General features: G+C 40.0%; 2 protein-coding genes across 6 annotated transcripts in view; both read left to right on the top strand.

The window, feature by feature from the left end:
- Positions 1 to 499: 499 nt before the first annotated feature.
- On the top strand, positions 500 to 11,097 carry NUP43 (nucleoporin 43). Its single transcript, XM_041730754.1, has 8 exons — positions 500 to 661; positions 1,180 to 1,302; positions 2,129 to 2,206; positions 3,566 to 3,746; positions 5,922 to 6,057; positions 6,818 to 6,969; positions 9,037 to 9,159; positions 9,868 to 11,097. Exons 1-8 carry the CDS (start codon positions 542 to 544, stop codon positions 10,095 to 10,097), a joined length of 1,143 nt encoding a protein of 380 aa, XP_041586688.1. The 5' UTR covers positions 500 to 541; the 3' UTR covers positions 10,098 to 11,097.
- A 6,824-nt stretch (positions 11,098 to 17,921) lies between these two features.
- Positions 17,922 to 21,032, top strand: part of LATS1 (large tumor suppressor kinase 1) — a 50,188-nt gene continuing 47,077 nt past the window's right edge. For 2 of the 5 annotated variants that reach the window (XR_005986054.1, XM_041743802.1), the window contains exon 1: positions 17,926 to 18,057. The gene's annotated coding sequence lies outside the window, so the exon portion shown is untranslated. Of the gene's footprint in view, positions 18,058 to 18,912; positions 18,996 to 19,938; positions 20,458 to 21,032 lie in introns of those variants that run through there. The other 3 variants (XM_041743804.1, XM_041743803.1, XM_041743805.1) reach the window with 3 other exon arrangements.

Here is a 21,032-nt window from a genome sequence, read left to right as displayed (position 1 = left end):
CACAGCTAGACAGCAGATGTCAAAACTAGAATTGTAGCTTTTAGAATTCCAACTCCAGGCTACAACAGTGTGTATTAACAACTTTGAAGCAAAGCATTTAAGAGACAAAGAGGGAGAACTTTAGAATAAGTTTGTACAATAATGAACGTACTTCGATGAGAATTTAAGGATTTTCAATATTTTCTATGGGGGCTGTGGTGCAAAACTGAATGCTCAGGTGTAATTACTAGGTGGTTTCTCTTGCATTGATTTTGAGTTTGCTCTTAAGTTTCTTTTATATTGTACAGTTATTGCACAAATGCACCGTTTCAGTGTTCCTATACTGACTTTGCAGACTGTTCAGAGCCACCGCAGGCAGCAAGGGCTCCCTAACCTCCTCCGGCTCGGGGGTTGATGGTACCCGAACTGCGGAAGGAGGAGAATTGGCTCTCCGCAGCCACCGTCCGTCTGGTAACGTCCTGCCCAATCAGGACTCCGCGGGAAGGGGCGGGACTCCGAGGCGCGCGCTCCGCTGCTGCCTCCCCGCCCCGTTGCTTCTGCCATGGAGGATATTTATGCAAAGTTTGTGTCTCAGAAAATCAGCAAAACCCGCTGGCGACCTGTACCTGCCGGGAGCCTGCAGACCGCGGATACCTTCGCTGCGGGCTCTTGGGACAATGAGGTACCTCCGCTGCCGGATGGGCAGCTCCTGCTCCCTCCCTTAATTCTGGAACCGCGCTGCTGGCGGTCAGCGCGCCGCGCGCCTCTTCGCTCCTCGCCATCCTCGTCCCCCGAGGTCCCCCGTGTCAGGTTCGGTTGTCCCGTACCTCCGAGGCCGTCGTTGATGTGCCTGAGCCTCGAGTCTCGTTGTGTTTTAAGTTACCACCTTCCAGGGACGCGTGGGTGGCTCAGCAGTTGAGCGTCTGCCTTCAGCTCAGGGCATGATCCCGGGATCCTGGATCGAGTCCCACATGGGGCTCCCTGCATGGAGCCTGCTTCTCCCACTGCCTATGTCTCTGCCTCTCACTGTGTGTGTCTCTCATGAATAAATAAATAAATCTTAAAAAAAAAAAAGTTGCCACCTTCCAGTTATCTGAGATGCTTTTCAAGCAAGGTTGCTTGAAGGCAATACGGGATCTTAGGAATGTTCGAGAGTTTGATGTATAGTTCATGTCAAGAGAAAACTTTTCTGCCTTGCAGGAAAATTATGTTTCACTGTGGTCTATTGGAGATTTTGGGAACTTGGACTCCGATGGAGGGTTTGAAGGAGACCATCAGTTACTGTGTGATATCAGACACCATGGTGATGTAATGGATTTACAAGTAAGTCTGTGTAACATCCAACAGCTAACTTTTAAAAAACTGAGGGTAGTATATCTAGGGGTGCAAAGGACCTTAAAGTTTGTCTAATCTCATCCCGGTTTACAGGAAACTGAGTTCTCTAAGGTTATGATTTGGTAACATTATGTAGCTGAAACTTAATGGCAGAATCAGAACTGGAGAGGGGCATTTAATCACAGTTTTTAAAATTCTGATTGGTTTGTTTGTTTAATTAGTTGGCTGTCTACTGTGCGGCAGACACCATTTGGGGAGCTTTAGGAAACATAATTTTCATCACGTGCTTGTGAATCAGGTGTTTTATGTCACTATGGGACAAATGCTGTGCAAGGCACTTACCATGATTTTGCTTTTTGAATTCTTATAACAACCTTCCAAGTGGGGATTAGCTCCTTCATTTTAAAGATTTGCCAAAGGCCTAGAGAGGCCAATATCTCAAAGCCAGTAAAGTGAGGGGAATGGTATTAAGTTTTCAAATCCTGGTCTGTAGGACTTCAGAGTCCCTGTAGTTTCTTCTATAGAAAGCTGCATAACCCTGAGAATGATTATTTTCTAAACCTCTATGGTAGTAGTCCAAATTAAATCAGTTCTAGGTGAAGGAGTTTAGGGGGAAAAATTATTTATTCTTCATGACAATTCTTTTATTTGTGTAGTGGTTTTGAATATTCAGATCCATCATCACATTTTATTTGCTTAGCACTTATAGGCTCTTTGCATTTTAAAATTGTCATACTACTAATTGAGTTAAACAAATGGGCTTCCTCTCTATAGATATTTCTGAATCTATAACAAGCAAGAATTTTCTATTCAGTTTTTTGACCAGGAAAGAATTGTAGCTGCTTCATCAACAGGATGTGTAACAGTTTTCCTTCACCATCCGAATAACCAGGTAAAGAATTTTTGCTTGAAAACTGAATTTATATTTTATTTTTAGGAGGGCCTAAACCGGACTGTACATAATAACGACACAGATAAGTTTCATACTCTCAAAATATGGAGGGAGGAGGCATCATATTACCTATCCTTCAGTAGATTAATTCTCAACTGGGTTTATGTGAGCTTTTATTGAAATTAGATATCTCTTAAATTCTTTTAGTCCAGAGCTATCAATATAGTTTTCTGGCAGGTAATTTTCTTGTAATTTTCTCTTCTAAGTTCTTGTTTTGATCTTTCAAAGAAAGAGCACCTTCTAGCTTGTGTATCATGAGAGAAAACAGGGACAGCTGGTTTTTTGCTTCTTTGAATAGAACTTTGTTTTTAGTTAGAAGAGAGGATGCATAATATGAAGACTTGACATTTTTTCTAATGCCTTTCTTTTGTATTAAAAACTCAAGTACTAAAAAAAATAAAAACCCAAGTACTGACTTTCAGAGCACAATGGTAAGGCAGTCCTTTACAGTAGCCCCATTTGTAGTAACACTTTTAAGTTGCTGGAAAAGAGTGCTTATATAGATTTTTGGGTTCATAAAGGTCATCTTCCTAATAGGCATGCCTAGTAAATGTAAGACCTAAATCCTCTTAAGTATTTTTTTTTAATGGCTTCACTTAGAAAACACTGGAGATTTGGGGTGTCTGGGTGGTTCAGTCAATTAAGCATCTGTCTTTGGCCCAAGTCATGAACCCAGGGTCCTGTGATGGAGCCCCACATGGGGCTTAGGCTCCCTGCCCAGCAGGGAGCCTGCATCTCCCTCTCCCTCTGTCTGCCACTCCCCCTGTTTGTGCTTACTCTGTCTGTGTATCAAATAAATAAAATTTTAAAAAAAAGATTTATTTCTTAGTTGTAGGCTAATTCCCTTAAGAATTTAGAGTAGCTTTTGGACATACAACTATCTGATACCTCAGTCATTTCTTTGAGATAAGTTTGAGATATTATTCTAACTCTGGGAAACAAAGGGTTGCAGAAGGGAAGGTGGGTGAGGAGATAGGGTAACTAGATGACGGGCACTAAGGAGGGCACTTGAGGGGGTGAGTACTGGATGTTATATGTTGGCAAATTTAATTTAAATAAAATATTTTTAAAGTTTAAGATATTAATAGGATTTCTTTTTTCATCGAATCCAGTGTATACAGAACTTTGATGGAAGTAGTTTCTAGGCTTTAGTGCCCAGAAATACAAAGGAAAAAGGAGAGAGTTACTCTTTTTCTAGAAGGGTGTGGGCCAGGATTTTAAAATACTCTTTATTCAGGGAAAAGTGCTAGTTTTTAGGGCTTCGCTTTGTTTAATCATATCATCATTCTGGAAACCTAGACTCTGTCAGTCAGCCAGCAGTGGACAGCAGCTCACTACCACACAGGCCCGGGAAGTCCTTCCTATAGCAGTGCGCCATGCACAGGTGTTGTGTGCAACAGCCCAGAAATTGTCACAGTTGGAGAAGATGGTCGAATAAATCTCTTTAGAGCTGATCACAAGGAGGCTGTGAGAACCATAGGTAAGCAAAATATATTTCTTTTGTTATCACATAATTGAGCACCTACCAGATGTTAAGCAAATGTAATGCTAAGTGTTTGAAGGATGTGAAAATATACAAAGTAGGAGCCCTTTACAAGACAAATGTTGATAAGACATGTAGGAATGAGTGACGACAAAAGAAAAGCTGTTTGATCTTTTTTTTTTTTTTTTACTGGAGAGGATAATGGAAGAATTGAGGAGCAAGAGGCAATTAATTTAAACTAGGTTCTGGACCACAAATAATTCTAAAAGATGGCACACCACCAAACAAAAGGAATAAAATGGAGGCAGGATAAGTCCATTCAGAGAATGACAAGAAGTATAGTTTTAAATTTTTATTTATTTATTTATTTATTTTATTTATGATAGTCACAGAGAGAGAGAGAGAGAGAGAGAGGCAGAGACAGAGGCAGAGGGAGAGGGAGAAGCAGGCTCCATGCACCGGGAGCCCGACGTGGGATTCGATCCCGGGTCTCCAGGATCACGCCCTGGGCCAAAGGCAGGCGCTAAGCCGCTGCGCCACCCAGGGATCCCCAGAAGTATAGTTTTAGATATTTACATAGGAGAGGGGACAGATAAGAATGAAAATTAAATTGGGGCCAGGTTTTGAAGAGTCCAGTTCACAACCACAGAGGTTACATTTTGTTAGGTGGGCAACTAAGGAGCCATTGAAACTTGAGGCAGGGGGATGATATACTTTCTGTGATGTTTTGGAAGGATTATTCTAGTCTAGTAGTTCTTAACTATGCTTCACATTGTCAGACTTGCCTGACAATAGTTTTAATGATCCACCACCCTAGACCTCCTGAATCAAACCTCTGTGGATTGAGCCCATGGATTCACTTTTTGTGTTGTTATTCTTTTTAATTCTGAAGAACACTTATTTAACGATTAAGGACCATTGCCTGGAGTTTAGAGCAGTGTCACAAAACAAAAGGCTAGATGCTAAATTATGTGATATTAAGCTTAAACCCTCTAGGTAGGGATGCCTGAGTGGCTCAGTGGTTGAGCATCTGCCTTTGGCTCAGGACGTGATCCTGGTCATGGGATCAAGTCCCACTTGGGCTCCTTGCGAGGAGCCTGCTTCTCCCTCTGCCTGTGTCTCTGCCTGTGTGTCTCTCATGAATAAATAAAATCTTTAAAAAAAAACCCTCTAGATAAAGGTAAAGGACCAGTATACCAGTCCAGAAGGACTTCATGGAGAAGAGAGTTAATGACGCTAAAGATGAAGAGATTTTTTTTCTAAGATTTTATTTTTTTAAAGATTCCATTTTCATTTATCTGAGAGAGAGGAGAGAGTGAGCACAAGCACCAGAAGGGGAAGAGGCAGAGGGAGGAGAAGGAGGCTCCCCACTGATCAAGGATCCCAACATGGGGCTCGATCCCAAGGCCCTGGGATCATGCATGACCTGAGCCGAAAGCAGACACTTAACCAACTGAGCCACCCAGGTGCCCCTTAAGATTTTATTTTTAAATAATCTCTATACCCAACATGGGGCTTGAACTTAGAACCCTAAGATCAAGAGTTGCATGCCCTATCAGCTGAGCCAGCCAGGTGCCCCTAATGATGAATAGATTTGAGATGTCAGCCAAATGATACAAGTTTCGAATAAGCTGTATAGGGAGCACTGAGGTTGGGAGGTTCTGGGTTAAGCACTAGCGGGAGATAAAAAAACTGGAAATAGAGGAACTTAAATAGCTGTCTCAGCATTGGAGGGTAATAGTCGTAAGTAGAAATAGAGAAATATGTGAAAACTCAGCCCTCTGTTTGGAAAACAGCTGTTCTGTAAGTGATAATTTTTCTATCAAAGGAGAGTCCATTTTAACAGATATATTCCTGTGCATTTTTCTATAGAAATTAAACTGACTTATTTAAAAGTTCACTTGTAATATTTCAATCAATAGAAGGAATGCAAATTAAGAATTTTGTGGAGGGGCGTCTGGGTGGCTCTGTGGTTGAGTGTGTCTGCCTTTGGCTCAGGTCCTGAGCTCAGGGGCCTGGGATCCAGTCCCACATCCGGCTCCCCATAGGGAGCCTGCTTCTCCCTCTGCTTATGTCTCTCTCATGAATAAATAAATAAAATATTTTTTAAAAAAGGAATTTAATAGGAAAACAGGACTCATTAACACACACTACTGTTTTCTTAATTTGTAGACAATGCAGATAGCAGTACACTCCATGCTGTAACCTTCCTTCGAACTCCTGAGATTCTTACAGTAAATTCAATTGGGCAGTTAAAAATATGGGATTTCAGAAAACAAGGAAATGAGCCTTCTCAGATATTATCACTGTAAGTTTTCATTTGTAATTTTAGTAGTGAACAATTAATTTGTTCAATTGTTTATAACAACTGACTTTAAACCATGTTGTATTTTAATTGCATTTGAAGAGAATGATCCCTGATTAAATTTGGTAAAGCAAGTATAATTTGATGAGCTTGGTACTGCTCTGCTGCATATTTACTAAAATATTTGTCATATTGATTCAGAGCCTGTATCTCTTGAAAGTTATATTATTTAATGGGGAATTTAATTTTCCTCAGCAAATGATTCTACTGATACAATGCACTCCTGATGTGATTGGGATAAAAATACAATCCAAGATATTTTTTCTGAGCAAAAAATTTTATGTGTGCAATTTTCTCTAATAAGAATATAGAAAAAAAAGAATATAGAATTTGTCAAAGTGAAAAAGTAATTATATAGGCAAAATATTAAGTCAGGTAAGAAATAAAGAATATGCTGTTTAGTTGTACATAAAGTTTTTTAAATGCCAAGAAATGGAAATATGTTTGCACATCTTACCATCAGATTATCGTGCTCCTTATGTCTCCAAATTGAAGAGAGAATAACTTTGGCTTTAATTCCATTGCAAAATTCTAATATTTAGAAATATATTTAATGCACCCAATTTTTTGACATGATTTAAGTTCAGCCAATAGCTCCAGCCACAAAGTTATTTAGTTGCTAGAGTGAAATATGTTTCATGGATTATGCAAAAATAAATCATACTTCACAACATGTTTGATGTCATTATATCTCCTATAAAAGGACTGGTGACCGAGTGCCCCTCCACTGTGTTGATAGACATCCCAACCAGCAGCATGTTGTAGCTACTGGTGGCCAGGATGGAATGCTGAGTATTTGGGATGTTAGACAGGGTACTATGCCTGTGTCTCTGCTGAAGGCTCATGAAGCTGAAAGTAAGTGCTGTGGAGATACACAAGTCTTTTTTGTTGGGTGGTAATATGATGTATTATAAGCAGCTTTCCATAATAAGACATATGGATCATTTTATGTTGTAGGTTTTGGCTGAATTATGTAGATATATAATAACTAATCCCTTTTTATTTGACAACTTATTCGGTATGTTTCTTTATTCTATCCAAAACCACAGTGATTAATTATCCTTACATGTTCATCTTTATGTGCTTTTCTTAGGATAATTTTTTTGAAGTAGAATTCGTAAGCTAAAATATTTGTATAGTTTTAAAGCTCTGATACATGTTATCAAACTTTATACATAAAAATACATAAAAATATTATACATAAGTTTATATTGCCATACTTCATATAAGAGGATGCCCTTTTCCCTCTTAAATGCAGGCTATCATTGTTAATATTTGCCAATCTATGTGTTCCTCAATTTATTATTGTACTCTTTTTTTAAACAACAGTATATATAGGATCTTGTCCCTTTTTTTTCATCTTTTGATTTTGGTGGGGATTTTTTTGACTAGACATATTTTTCATTTTACCACTATTGTTGATATCATGACTGAATTACAATTTTAAATTCTGATTTAAGAGAAGTTTATATTAAGCCCTGCTTGAATAAAAGTACAAAAGCAGAAGCATACCAGCATTTTAATTTCTTAGTTTAAGTTTCACATTATTACCTTGGAAAGATAAATGATTTTTAAGATTATATTTAAGAAGGAAATAAAATGATAGAAATTTTTTTGCCTCTTCTAGTTATAACCAACCCAGGGGGAAAAAAGGAGTAAAAAGAAATAGAATATGTCCTCTTGGAACCTGATGTTAGTAGTGATAGTAGAATTACAAACTTTCAGATCTCTTCTTCCAGCCCCTTTTTAACTGCCAGCCTGTATTGCTAAGTAATACAAAGGTAACAGATTGTATTTTATTGTTTTGATTCATTCTGACACTTAGCTAGAAATGAAATAAGGTGTTTTAGTATGGAGGTTTGTTTTCTACTTTGAAAATAAATTAAGAATCTTGGTTTATATAGTCTTGCTTATGGCTCTACAGGCTATTCTCTTTCACTTTTTAAAAATGAAACAGCATGAATATATTTTATATAGGGATTTGCCCAAAAGTTCTCCTCCTGAGGAAGGTGACCTTTTAATGTTTTGTGGTATGATGCTTAATTGTGGTAACTGTCAGAATAAATTGCCCACTTGCAAGCATGTGCCTTCTGTTACTTTCTATGCTATGTCCTGGGCACATTCTATGCTGCCTCTTTAAGGTTCTAATGCAGAATCAGAGAACCCTTGTTCACAGACTACCTGTGTACTTACTTGTGTGCTGCAGAGAACCTCCTAAGGTGTCTTGGCCAGTCATTGGCTCCCATTTGTCTTGACAAACACAAAGTTCCCTTAAAGTTTAGAACTTGAAGGATCCTCAGTCCCAGATTGGATTCTTAAAAGCCCTCCATCTGAAACTGAATCCAGGTTCTGGGAGCATTTAGGTTTTAGTTGGCTAGGAGCTAGTTGCTCTTTCTGTAATACATACCAGAAGTATCCAGAAACTTGGCAGGAAGCAAAATTGAACTGCTGCTTAGAAATTCATTTGTATGTTACTTTTTATATATGTTATACTCTCTTTTTCCAGTAACATAACCTTCATATGTTAATGACACAGGAATTGAAAATAAGGAAACTTATCAATTGAAAAAAAATATTTTAGGAATTCTCTCATCCTCATACTTTTCCATTAAAAAAAATGTAATAGGTCAAATGATTAGCATTTATTTTCATTGACTTGCTGGCCTAATACACAAGTAGATTTACTTGACTTCTTTATCCAATCTATGTGTTATAGCGATTTGGAGAATTATATTACATCTTCTTGTCTTTAATTCTGAAGCCTTTGGTTTTTATCAGACATGGAGTTTGAAAGTAAGATGAAGGCTAATGAAGATGATTCCTGAAGACAGGGTTTTAAAGTTTGTTCAACTAATCTGCACAAGAATTAGCTTCTTGGGGAAAAAAAAAAAAAGAATTGGCATCTTGGTTCTTATCTTTTAGTGTGGGAAGTTCACTTTCACCCATCCAACCCAGATCATCTATTTACTTGTTCTGAGGATGGATCCCTCTGGCATTGGGATGCCTCCACAGATGTACCTGAAAAATCATCACTGTTTAACCAAGGTAAAAGGATTTAATGAAGATTCTTGTGTATAATTTTGTTTTAGTTTTAAATGCTACATTAGAAATTCTCAGATTTTTTAACATTAAAGAATGATAAAATGTTTCCATTCTCCCGCCTTAGGGTAAATTCTAGTATTGTAGGGTTTGAAATCTGTCAGCTGCTTACTGCTATACTGCAGATGACTACAAATGCCATAAGTTGGCTAACTTTGCACAGCTAACTTCATGATACCTTTCTGAGACTTTCCATTAAAGAATCACCAGAAAGATGGTCAAAATCTCCTACTTTACTTTAAGACTTCAAATTTGATATCCATAGGATCCCATGGAAATTTGAGTATTTAACTAAATAAGCATTTGGTCAAAAATGGTGATGTGTGGGGGCACCTGAGTGGCTCAGTGGTTGAACGTCTGCCTTTAGCTCAGGTCATGATCCCAGGGTCTTGGGATCGGGTCCCACATCAGGCTCCCTACAAGAAGCCTGCTTCTCCCTCTGCCTATGTCTCTCCCTCTCTCTTTGTGTCTCTTATGAATAAATAAATAAAATCTTTTTAAAAAAATGGTGATGTGTGATAATGGAATCATCACCCTGTTATTCTGAGAATTAAGTTTCAATCCTAGCCTTTTAAAAATATCCATAGAATTTCAGATGTTTACGAACATAAAATTAGTGTTAAGATGTGTTCCCCTTCTCTTTTTTTCTCACAGGAGGAAGAAATAGTACTTTTTTGTCTCACAGCATTAGTAACCAGGCTAATGTTCACCAGTCTCTTATAAGCTCCTGGCTCAGCAATGATCCTGCAAAAGACCGTATCGAAATCACAAGCTTACTTCCCAGCAGGACTTTGTCTGTGAACAGTTTGGATGTTTTAGGTCCTTGTCTTGTCTGTGGAACTGATTCTGAAGCCATTTATGTTACTAGACAACTTTTTTCATGAAAATACTATAATCACAAGATTTCAGGTAAAGCATATTGTTAGCCTTTCGAATTACAACTTCTATGCAAGTTTTTGGGAAATGCGAAATTTGCGGAGGAAGCTTCAGTAAACTATTGTTAATGTCGATGCTCTGTTTTGGCTTTTGTCGGTTGAATGTTCTCTTCATAGTTGCAGAGTCAGATAGAGGACTCCTGTCAAGAGAACTGGAATCTGTGGAAGAATATCAAAGGGATCTTTTTGCTGATGTATATACCATCTTCAAACAGGTTTTTCTCACGGAACCTGCTTTTCATTTTTGATGTTGTGGGACTTTCTATCCGTTTTATAACAGTATGGGGGATCTTACCCACCCACCCCCATTGGCACTAGCCAATGTTAATGTTTATCCTTTTTATTACAGATATTTTCTTTAATCTTTCCACACCTTATTTCCTTAATAAGTTTAATAAACTTCATAAAGAATTGAGTTCAAGAAAAATGACAAGTTTTGTAGTGTTCACATTTTTTTAAAGGTTTTTTTTTTAAAGGAAAGTGTTTGGACAGGTTCCTCTATTAGAGTAGATTTGAACAAAATTCTGTCAACTGCTTAGACACAACTACATTTTTCCTAAGGGTTTTTGCTTTTATTTCATTTCACAACATAATTCAAAATTGCTGAACTGGACATTGTGCAATAAAATAGAATTTGGTATTAATAAGTAAGCTGGCTTCCAAACTACAATTTGATACATAACATAAATGAGACTAGTATGCTGATGTTGTAAGAGTAAAGAATTTTGCTGTCTTTGTCCTTATCTACAATGTTAATGATAACCTAACATTTGAGTTAGGGTTTTTGAGTATAATTGACACAATGTTACATTAGTTTCAGGTTAATATGTAGTGCTTAAAGACAGTTTTGTGCCATTGTCTTTCCAAAGTTAAATATGTTACTGAATGTGAAGACCTTAATGACAGATCACTGCTATTCTGCTATTAAAGCGTGCATTCATTTACTTTATGATTGATTCCGTTGATAATAATTATGGTAAGGTTTCATTTTTCTTTTTTTTTTTAAAGATTTATTTATTTATTTATTTATTTATTTATGATAGACATACATAGAGAGAGACAGAGAGAGGCAGAGACACAGGAGGAGGGGGAAGCAGGCTCCATGCTGGGAGCCCGATGTGGGACTTGATCCCAGGACTCCAGGATCGCACCCTGGGCCAAAGGCAGGCGCCAAACCGCTGAGCCACCCAGGGATCCCCCAAGGTTTCATTTTTCTGTCCTAATAAATCCTTTCGATTTTTTTATGACATCTTACTTCGGGGAGGTTTGGTTTGGGGTTTTTTGTCAACATTTTAAATGGAATACATATATGCACTCTGTTTTTTTTAATATATATTTGACTGAAAATACTTATTTTTAAGATTTTATTTATTCATATGAGAGAGAGAGAGACATAGGCAGACGGAGAAGCAGGCCCATGCAGGCAGCCTGACGGTGGGACTCGATCCCGAGTCTCCAGGATCAGGCCCTGGGCTGAAAGTAGCGCTAAACTGCTGAACCACCTGGGCTGCCCGACTCAAAAATATTTAATAAATTTAGTAACTTGAATTCCAAAGAATCAGAGATGGAAAGAAAATGTTGCCATAGGAATTTTTAATCTGTTTATGGTTTTATTGCTGAGACTAATTTTTAAGACTTTCTGTTATTACAAAAGTAACTCATTACAGAAAAAAGTCAAAAATTTTAAGTACTTATAATCTCAGAGACCATAGCCTTTTCATTTCCTTTTCTGTCCATCAACGTATATATGATTTATTAAAATGAAATATATCATGTTATATTTATGGATATACATTCCCCAGCAGTAATCACATGATTTCCATAATAAAAACATAGCTATTAATTTTCCTTTGACTAATTTCCCTTCATATGAATGTCTTGCTGCAGCCTAAGCTTCCGTGTCCATTTCTTTACCTTCCAGGCATCCTCCCATTCCATTCAGCAGGCTCTGAGTGGGCTATGAGTTGATCTCACTCCTGGAAGACTAGCTACTAGGTAGCACATTTTTCAAGTACAGTGAGTGGCAAGCTTGTTGTGCCTCTTTCATCTGCTGCAAAGCTTGAAGGATTCATATATGTTGTTACCACCCTTCTCAGTTTCCAGTGGCAATACATACAACTTTCCTAGATTGTTATAGTAAATAATTGGTAGAGGGAAGGAGCCAGATGTGTAGGCTTAGAATACTAACTTGGGCTGCAAACAAGTTTCGGGTTTGAAGCTTTGCTTTGCTTTAATAGTATTTGTAACCATGAGTAAACGTAAATACATTTGAATAGTGTTAAATTTCGGGGATCCCTGGGTGGCTCAGCGGTTGGCCGTCTGCTTTTGGCCCAGGGCGTGATCCTGGAGACTCGAGATCGAGCCCCACATTAGGCTCCCTACATGGAGCCTGCTTCTCCCTCTGCCTGTGTCTCTCCTCTCTCTGTGTGTCTCTCATGAATAATAAATAAATAAAATCTTAAAAAAAAAATAGAATAGTGTTACATTTCTTATCAATTGATGAGTTATGCCAGATTTAATAAGAAACATAAGCTTTATGTAGTATAAATAAAACCCTAGTTTATAAATTTACCATGCAGTTTGGTATCACTGCTTTTATTCACAAAACTATCAAATAGTTTGAGGGCTGTAGGATCACAGAGGTGGAAGGTACCTTGGAGAGCATCTCTAACCCAAATTTAACCATCACGTCTACAGCATTCCCAACAAATTATCATCCAACCTATACTTGAAAATATACTGTGATCAACTTTCCCATTTTCCAATGCAGCTTTTCCTCACTTGGACAGCTCTTATTGATAAAGCATTATGGCAGGGTTTTAGTATATGAATGGAATCTAAAACAATCCCATAAAAAAGTAGAATCATGTTATTGTGGGTTAATGAAATGATTATGTGAACCTACTGTGAGATACCCAATCACCAATCAGTTTACTAAATTTGCATTATGTTGGGGTGTTTTACTATAAGGTTTCACTAAATTAATTTTCATATTCTGAACTGAAATTTGCTTTCATTTGTTGTCTTCTTTGGGAGCCACAAAAAAATTTAATCCATTACATATTCAAATACTTAGAACTACATATCATAGCTTAATCCCTTCAATGGTTTCTAAGGATAAAGTTTTCTTCCGAGTGTTTCTTGCCTTTCTATAACTGAATTCTAAACTCCTTTTAGGTGTCATTTTCTCCAGAAAGCCTTCCCTAGCCTCTCACAATCTGGGCTAAATTGTACTCTGCTTCAAAAGCCCATTGTATAGAGCCTGTGCTGTGCTAACAGCTGTATTAAGCAGCTTGTCTCTACTGGACCACACAAACTGGGCCCATTTTTTAATGTTCTGTTAACAGTGTTTAATACAGTGATCCATAGTAAACACTGAATCAGTGTAAACTAATCTGAACTAACCTCACAATCTTGTTTTCCCTTGGAAAGATACTCCCCTTCCCCAAAGACAGTCATTAAAGTGTGACCTCCAAAATGAACACTTCCCCAGGTGGTATCTGTCTCCCTCAGAGTTGATGTAAGAAATCTTACCATCCTGGTTCTTGGTAAAATATTCCTTTGTCACACTGTCTCAGCTTATTTTAACTATTCTGACATTTATTCAGTTAGACTGCTGACTAGTTGAACTTAAACCCTTTGCCTTTTTCACACATGTAGTATTTTATACTACCTCTAGTGTTGAGTTAATGGAGATGATTTTGATCCTTACCATAGGTCAATCCCTGTTCTACAAAAACAAATCTTATTTCTGTAGAGGAAAGAACTAACAATCTCCTTTGGATGTTGTCAGCAGAAACTGATCATCTTCAGAATTCCACAGCATGATCTACGCTCTCACCTCTTTGTTTAGGAGATAGATGTACGGAAGTGCTTAGGCCCACTTGAGTCCTCCCAATTATCAGTGACACATGAATCATCGGTATTTGACTACAGTTCTTGAGATCTTTATAAACCAACCTAATTTATTTATTGACATTCTGCCCCATTTATCTTGTTCACAAAGCTGCTAGGGGGAAACATCTGGCTGTAGCTCTCCCATCAAAAATTTTGCATATTTGAAAAATTTTTGTCCTTTGTGACACTTCCATTTCATAGTATTTGAAAACATTATTTTATTTTATATAATTTTTAAATATATTTTTTAAAGATTTTATTTATTTATTCATGAGAGAGAGGCAGAGACACAGGGGGGAGATGAGAAGGTAGAAGTAGAATGACCTGACCATATAGCTGGCCAGGTAGAAAAAAAATTTTTATTTTTTATTTTTTATTTTTTTAATTTTTATTTTTTTTATGATAGTCACACACAGAGAGAGAGAGAGAGAGGCAGAAACATAGGCAGAGGGAGAAGCAGGCTCCATGCACCGGGAGCCCGACATGGGATTCGATCCCGGGTCTCCAGGATCAGGCCCTGGGCCAAAGGCAGGCGCTAAACCACTGTGCCACCCAGGGATCCCAAAATTTTTTTTAATCAACTAATGTTTAGTTCCAGACTGTCATAACTAGACATTAGGGGACAAGAGCTGACAGACAAGCCTAACAAAGTCATCAGAAATGTATTACCTGTCAAAAATAAATTTTTGTGCAGGCCAAGTACCTAAGAAGCCAAAGTAATTAATACTAGACTGTAAAATAATAGCTATAGCTCATCAAAACAGATTTTTATCCCTTTAGAGTATGAAATGAAGTTAAATTTTAGGGATCCCTGGATGGCTCATCAGTTGGGCTCTGCTTTTGGCTTGGGGTGTGATCCTAGGGTTCGGGGATCGGGTCCCACACCAGGCTCCCTGAGGGGAGCCTGCTTCTCCCTCTGTCTGTGTCTCTGCTCTCTGTCTCTGTCTCTCATGAATAAGCGAATAAAATCTTAAAAAAAAAAAAAGTTGAATTTTAAAATTTCTTAGCAATAGATGTCCACAACCAATGATACTCCAGTTGTAACAAGCATACCTAGACCCAGATGTAGTTTCTAATAACCATTCCCCAATTAAAGGAACAAGGATTTCTTGGAGGCACAGGGAATATATAAGATAGCTTGAAACATCTTATCCTGTCGGAAAGTAAGGAAGTTCTTTTATTTATTTATTTTTTTAAGTAAGCTCCAACACCCAGCATGAAGCCGAGTGCAGTGGTTCAATTCATAACTTTGAAATCAGCTGAGCTGAGATCAAGAGTCATGCTTAACTGCCTTAGCCATCCAGGTGCCGCCTCAGGGAGTTGTTTTAAAAAACAAAAAAAATAAATAAATAAAAAACAATTTTAAAAGCCCATAAGAATGGGAGGGGAGGGGTATGTCAAAGGGACATAAGCCAATTCAACTGGAAGAGTTCCCAGTGGCCAAAGCAATTTGGTCAACAAAATAAATAAAATATTAACTAAATATCCATGAATCCACACTGATATGAATTTTGTTTGTTTTAAAGATTTTATTTATTCATGAGAGACACACAGAGAGAGAGGCAGAGACAGGCGGAAGGAGAAGCAGGCTCCATGCAGGGACCCTGATGCGGGACTCCATCCCAGGACGCCAGGATCACGCCCTGGGCCGAAGGCAGACATTCAACTGCTGAGCCACCCAGGCGTCCCTGATATGAAAGTTTAAAAAATAATACAGAAGAGACAAATCTCAGAATTCCAACTAATTTATGTAAATTCTCTGCCCAAAAAAGACGTAGAATGTAATTCTTTACCCCTTAAGTGTGGGCTGCTCATAGTCTAGAGCTTTCCCTTAAGATTCAGTTACTGGGAGGACTTAGGTTTTCAGGGCCACATTGCTCTTCAGACTTCTTCCATGTGTCCTGCCCCTATTCCTACAGTCACCAAGCATTAAATTTGGCCCCTGTATCTGATAATAAAAGCAAAATTAAACCCCAAATCCCCATTTCCATGAAGCATTGAAAAGTTGAATAGGTTGAAACTAGGGTTTTCCCAATAGAAAGCCCTTCAAATGCAGTGTAGGTCTTGCCAGAGACATCCAGCAGCCTTAGTAAGCATTTTCCTGCTCCTTCACCTCCACCCCTACACCAGTCTCAGCTGCTTTTCATTTTGGGGATTGCTTCATCTTTCCTGATCATTCCTGCTCTTCTCTCCCCCTGCTTCCTTGGAGTTAAAACTCCTAGTCCCAGATAGAGCAATTCACTGAGCTCCTTGAATTATCTAGGAAATTTCCCCAGAACAGTTAGTTTATGGAGGCTTAGAAGTGAAGAGCTTAAGAAGTTCCCAGGATGGTGACAGAGGTCACAAGATGTGGGGGAGGGCAGGTATGCTTTCTCAGATATATAATCCTTCTGGAAAGGGCAAGCAGGCCTGTGAATATATTAGATTAGTCCTGCAGTTGATGAAAGCCCCAGGGCTATTATGTGACCCACCTTGGGTCATACACTGTATCTTCTACAATCTCTGTGCTTGTGCTTACAGAATTTCAACCAAGTGCTCCTGGAATGGAATCTTTTAAGAGGTTTTCACATTTGAACTTCAGGATACAATGGCCAGTAACTAATTTAACAACCTGAAAAAGAAGTCTTTAATAAAGTTTTTATAGTTAGTCTCCTGCAGAAGAAAGATGTTTGAGGGGCTCCTGGCTGGCTGGGTTGGTGGAGGAACCTGTGACTCTTGGTCTCCAGGTGGTGAGTTCCAGCCCCATGCTGGGTGTAGAGATTACTTAAAAAATACAATCTTTAAGAAGAAAAGAAGAAGAAGAAAGAAGAAAGAAGAAAGAAGAAGAAGAAGGAGAAAAGATGTTTGAGATTACTAACTATATATTTTATAGAGGCAGATTGGGCAAAGGCGCTCTTTACAAAGGGTAGGCGGTACTTTCAAACATCATAAATCCAATGATCCCATCCCAAACGTCTTTTTTTTTTTTTAAAGATTTATTTATTTATTCATGAGAGACACACAGAGAGAGGCAGAGCAATAGGTAGAGGGGGAAGCAGGCTCCTACTGGGAGCTGACGCAGGACTCGATCTCAGGACCCCAGGATTAGGCCCTGAGCCGAAGGCAGACGCTCAGCCACTGAGCCACCCAGGCATCCCCCCATCCCCAACTTCTAATTCAAGTTGGCAAGAAATAAAACCTCTCTGGCAGTCACTGTTATGCCCATTATGGCAATAATGACTTCCCCTCTACCGATTCGGTTGACAGGTTAGAAATCTCCAAACGCCGTTACCCTGTCCTGGCTCAAGATTCTACTAATCCGGCGGATTCAGCGAATACTTCACTCCGGGAAGGAGTGTTCATTTCCAAGCCTCTAGAAACCTCGATCCTAGTGCCGTCGGCGGGGTTTCGGAGCAACTCACTGCCGTTTCCTTCTGAGACTCAGACTCCTTTGAGATGCGCGTCTTCTTTTCTATCCGTGCACAGAAAGAGCCCAAGTAAAAGCGAGACTGAAGTGAGTGGACTCGGAAGGGGAGAGCCTGATGGCGCGACCCCGGCGAGTCACCGGGGCCGCGCCAGGCGGGGGCGACGCGGGGCGACCGGGGCGACCGGGGCGACGCTCGCCCACACGCAGGGGACAGGGCGCCCGCGCAGGGCGGCGGCTGCAGGCGGCTGCAGGCGGCGCGCTGGCTGCCGGCGGCGGGCGGCCCGGCGGACAGAAGCCCCCAGTCCTCGGCCCCCGCGCAAGCGACGCCGGGAAATGCCCACATCCGGGAAACCTGCGGCGGAGTGCGGCGGCGGCGACACCGAGTGGAAGGCAAAATGGCGGCGGCGGCGGCGGACTGGTGCTGAGGGGAGAGCCAGGTCCCCGCGACCCCCGCGACGGGCCGCGCTGGCCCGCGGCAGCCCGCCGGCGTCTCTCCCCGCCCTGCCCCGCCGGGGATACCCGGGGTCCCTGGGCCGGGCTCCGGCCGCCGGCGCGCCCGCTCTCGGGCCCGTGGCCGCTGTCCAGGAGCCCCGCTCTCCCCTGCAGGTAGGTCCGGGGCCGGCGTAGCGGGTGGGGCGCACTCTCTGCTCCCGAGCCCGAGTTGGCGGGGCGGTGGCCGCCGGGGCCCACGCCCAGCCCCGCTGGCGGGGGTCCAGGGGCTGCTGCGGGCGGGCCGGGGCGGCCCGGTGCGGGCCTGATTTGGCTGGTTGCGCGGACCTGAGCTGAGCCCTGCCCTGGGGAAGCGAGGGTTGGCCGCGCCCGGGGCTGAAGGAAGAGCCGCAGGCGCTGCGGCCTCGGAAGGGCACGTTAGGCTGCGGAGAGCCTCGCTTGCCGGAGGCCCCGGGCGCGCTGTCCCCGCTTGCACCCCAGCCCAGCGCGGACGCGTCAGCGTTCAGGGAGGAAGGAAGGAGAACGGTGGTCCTGAAAGACCATCGCAGGGGACGAGCCGCAGTTGTTTGCATCCCAGTCTGGGACTCACTGGGACTCGATCCTGGACTCACCTCGAAGAAAGCCTGGGAATTTCTATTTCCAGGCCACTGTAATGTCAGCCTACTGTGCATGGTTGGGAGAGGTCGGAGGGTTGGAGGGATTTTTTTTTTATGGAGTAGGAATGTGTACTTAAATAAACTGAAGAAAAGAAAAGGAAGGGAGTATTATTTGTTGTAACTTCAAAAAGAACTTGTATGGCAAAGAATCCCTCTCGGGTGATTGGATGTAACCCGGTTCTCTGACTTCTCCAATTAAAGTTCTTCTCTCAGGAAATAAAGTTTAATGCTTGTCGCCCCGTATGTTACAATGAGTTAAAATACATATAATTGTGTAGAAGTTATTCGTGCATCTAGTGAGAAGTAAGTAAATAAATACAGTCTCACACACAAATAATTATGTCGCTTCACCCAGGATCATGAAGCTTGTCAGACCTTTATGGATTATTGATTGAAGATTAAAAATCTTTATCAGATTTCGTTCATGAGGAAGAAAAGGTAGGATGTTATAATTGGTATGAATGTTCTCTGCTAAGATAGCTACATTTGTGATTTATGTAAGGTGATTTCTTTAATGGGTTCATAGGCAGGTAAAATGAGCTAGTTGGTTCTCTAAAGCAGTGGAGGAATTTGACTGATTTAACAGTAAAAGAAGTAGCATTGTGTTCCTCTGATCAGCTGCTGCCGCAAGAAACTAGATCACGGCACATGCTGGCGGAGGCGCATTCTTTCTAGGCCTGAGTACCTATTGAATACACCTTGCCACTCTTCAAATTAAAAAAAAATACTTATACATGTTTTTGTTTTGTTTTGTTTTGTTTTGTTTTGTTTTGTTTTGGTATGAAAAAATGTAGAAGTCTTTGGCGGGTGGGGAATGATCCCTGTCTTCTTCTATAAGGTTGATTCTTTGTTTTCAATGCTAATCCTTGTTATTCTGTATAAATATACCCTTGGAATAGATCCAACTCTGGTTAATTTTCATTATAGATGTTGTATTTAGATTAGTGGATTTTTGTAGACTACAAAGTTATTTAGTCATTGAAGAACATTTTTATCAAGTATAAATGGCAATCCTTTTTTAGCATAAGATAAAATATAGTAGTGTTTTTCACTTTTGATCAGCTTTGTAGAAAGCAAATTGAAGAAAATGTCAAAATTGCTGTCCAAACAACGGAGACTATATGTTGCTAAGAAAGAAACAATACATATTACTACTGTTGCTATTCTCATAACTGACTCAAAGCATGGAGAAAGGCCATCTTTTTTATAAACCTAATTCAACCCAAGGTAACACTTTGGAATCTTATTATGTAATGGCACCTGGTTTTTCCCTAAGTTGGACAAGATATCTACAGTAACTGTTTGGGTTTGCTGACATTTGCATATTTGATGAAGGTCTGAAGTTTCAAAGAAACGGAGGTTTTGTCTGTTCAGTCTAACTAATTTAAATGCTCCTTAAAAGAATGAGTGAGTCATGATCCTTGACCTTAGGTAACTTAAGACGCAGGTTCTGATGAGAAGAGCACTGGGCCAGTTCAGGATGTGTGGATTCTGTTTCTAGTGTGACCTCCAGCTGGCTGCATGAACTTAGGCTAGTTTATCTCTCTGGATTAATTTCCTCTTCTGGAGTGTATATGGAGGGGAGGGAGGAGATATGTATGTTTAAAATACCCTATTCTCAATGAATCTGTGATCTAGTAGGAGAAAGGAGACAACTTTATTTATTTATTTTTGACAACTTTAAGACTAGGGCAAAAACATAGGTTTTGTTTGACCACACAAAGTGCATTTATAGTTCAGAGAAAGATAACAAACATGAGTGAATCTGAATCTTCATGCAGATGGCACATGAGTGGCACCTCAAAGGTTGGGTATGATTTCTACAAGAAGAAATATGGCGAGGGCTCTCCCAAGAAGAATAAACAGGATGAGTAAGGACATGAAGGTAGAAAAGCACAAGGTACGAAAACCGAGAGCAAGTAATTTGGCTTAAAGTATAAGGTACGTTGGGGAAAGTCTGGGTAAGATAGTGGAAAGAGATAAGAAGATAACTGACATTTATTGAGTTGAGCATTTATTCTAAACATTTGACATGCACAGTTGATCCTTGAACAACAAATTTGAAGTGTGTGGGTCTACTTTACACGGATTTTTTCATTGAATATATTGGAAAAAGTTTTGGAGATTTGTTGCAATTTGGAAAAAAACTCACAGATGAACAGTATAACCTAAAAATACTGGGAAAAAAAAAAACCTAAGAAAAGTATAGGCTTTGTTGTAAGAATACGGAGTATATAATACCTATACAAAATAGATGTTAACAGTATGTTATCAGTGAGGCTTCTAGTCAACAATAGACTATTAATGGTTAAGTTTTGGGGGAGTAAAAAGTTATATTCAGATTTTTAACTGCACAGAGGGTCAGCACTCCTAACCCCTGTGTTATTTAAGGGTTAACTGTATTAAACTGTATTTTGAGCAGGACCATTATTGCCTAAATTTGAAGATGGAGAAACTGAGGTACAACTTGCCAAG

This window comes from Vulpes lagopus, chromosome 2 (genome assembly GCF_018345385.1).
Source record: "Vulpes lagopus strain Blue_001 chromosome 2, ASM1834538v1, whole genome shotgun sequence".
NCBI lineage: Eukaryota > Metazoa > Chordata > Mammalia > Carnivora > Canidae > Vulpes > Vulpes lagopus.
Note: the sequence above shows the minus strand (reverse complement) of the source record. Positions and strands in the feature narration are given on the sequence as shown.

What these genes read in the sequence shown, in the direction of transcription:
- NUP43 (XM_041730754.1), top strand. Translation starts at nt 542, where the DNA reads ATGGAGGATATTTATGCAAAGTTTGTGTCTCAGAAAATCAGCAAAACC. An exon ending in CCTTCTCAGATATTATCACT is followed by an intron (nt 6,058 to 6,817) that starts GTAAGTTTTCAT and finishes CTCCTATAAAAG; the next exon opens with GACTGGTGACCGAGTGCCCC. An exon ending in ATCATCACTGTTTAACCAAG is followed by an intron (nt 9,160 to 9,867) that starts GTAAAAGGATTT and finishes TTTTTCTCACAG; the next exon opens with GAGGAAGAAATAGTACTTTT.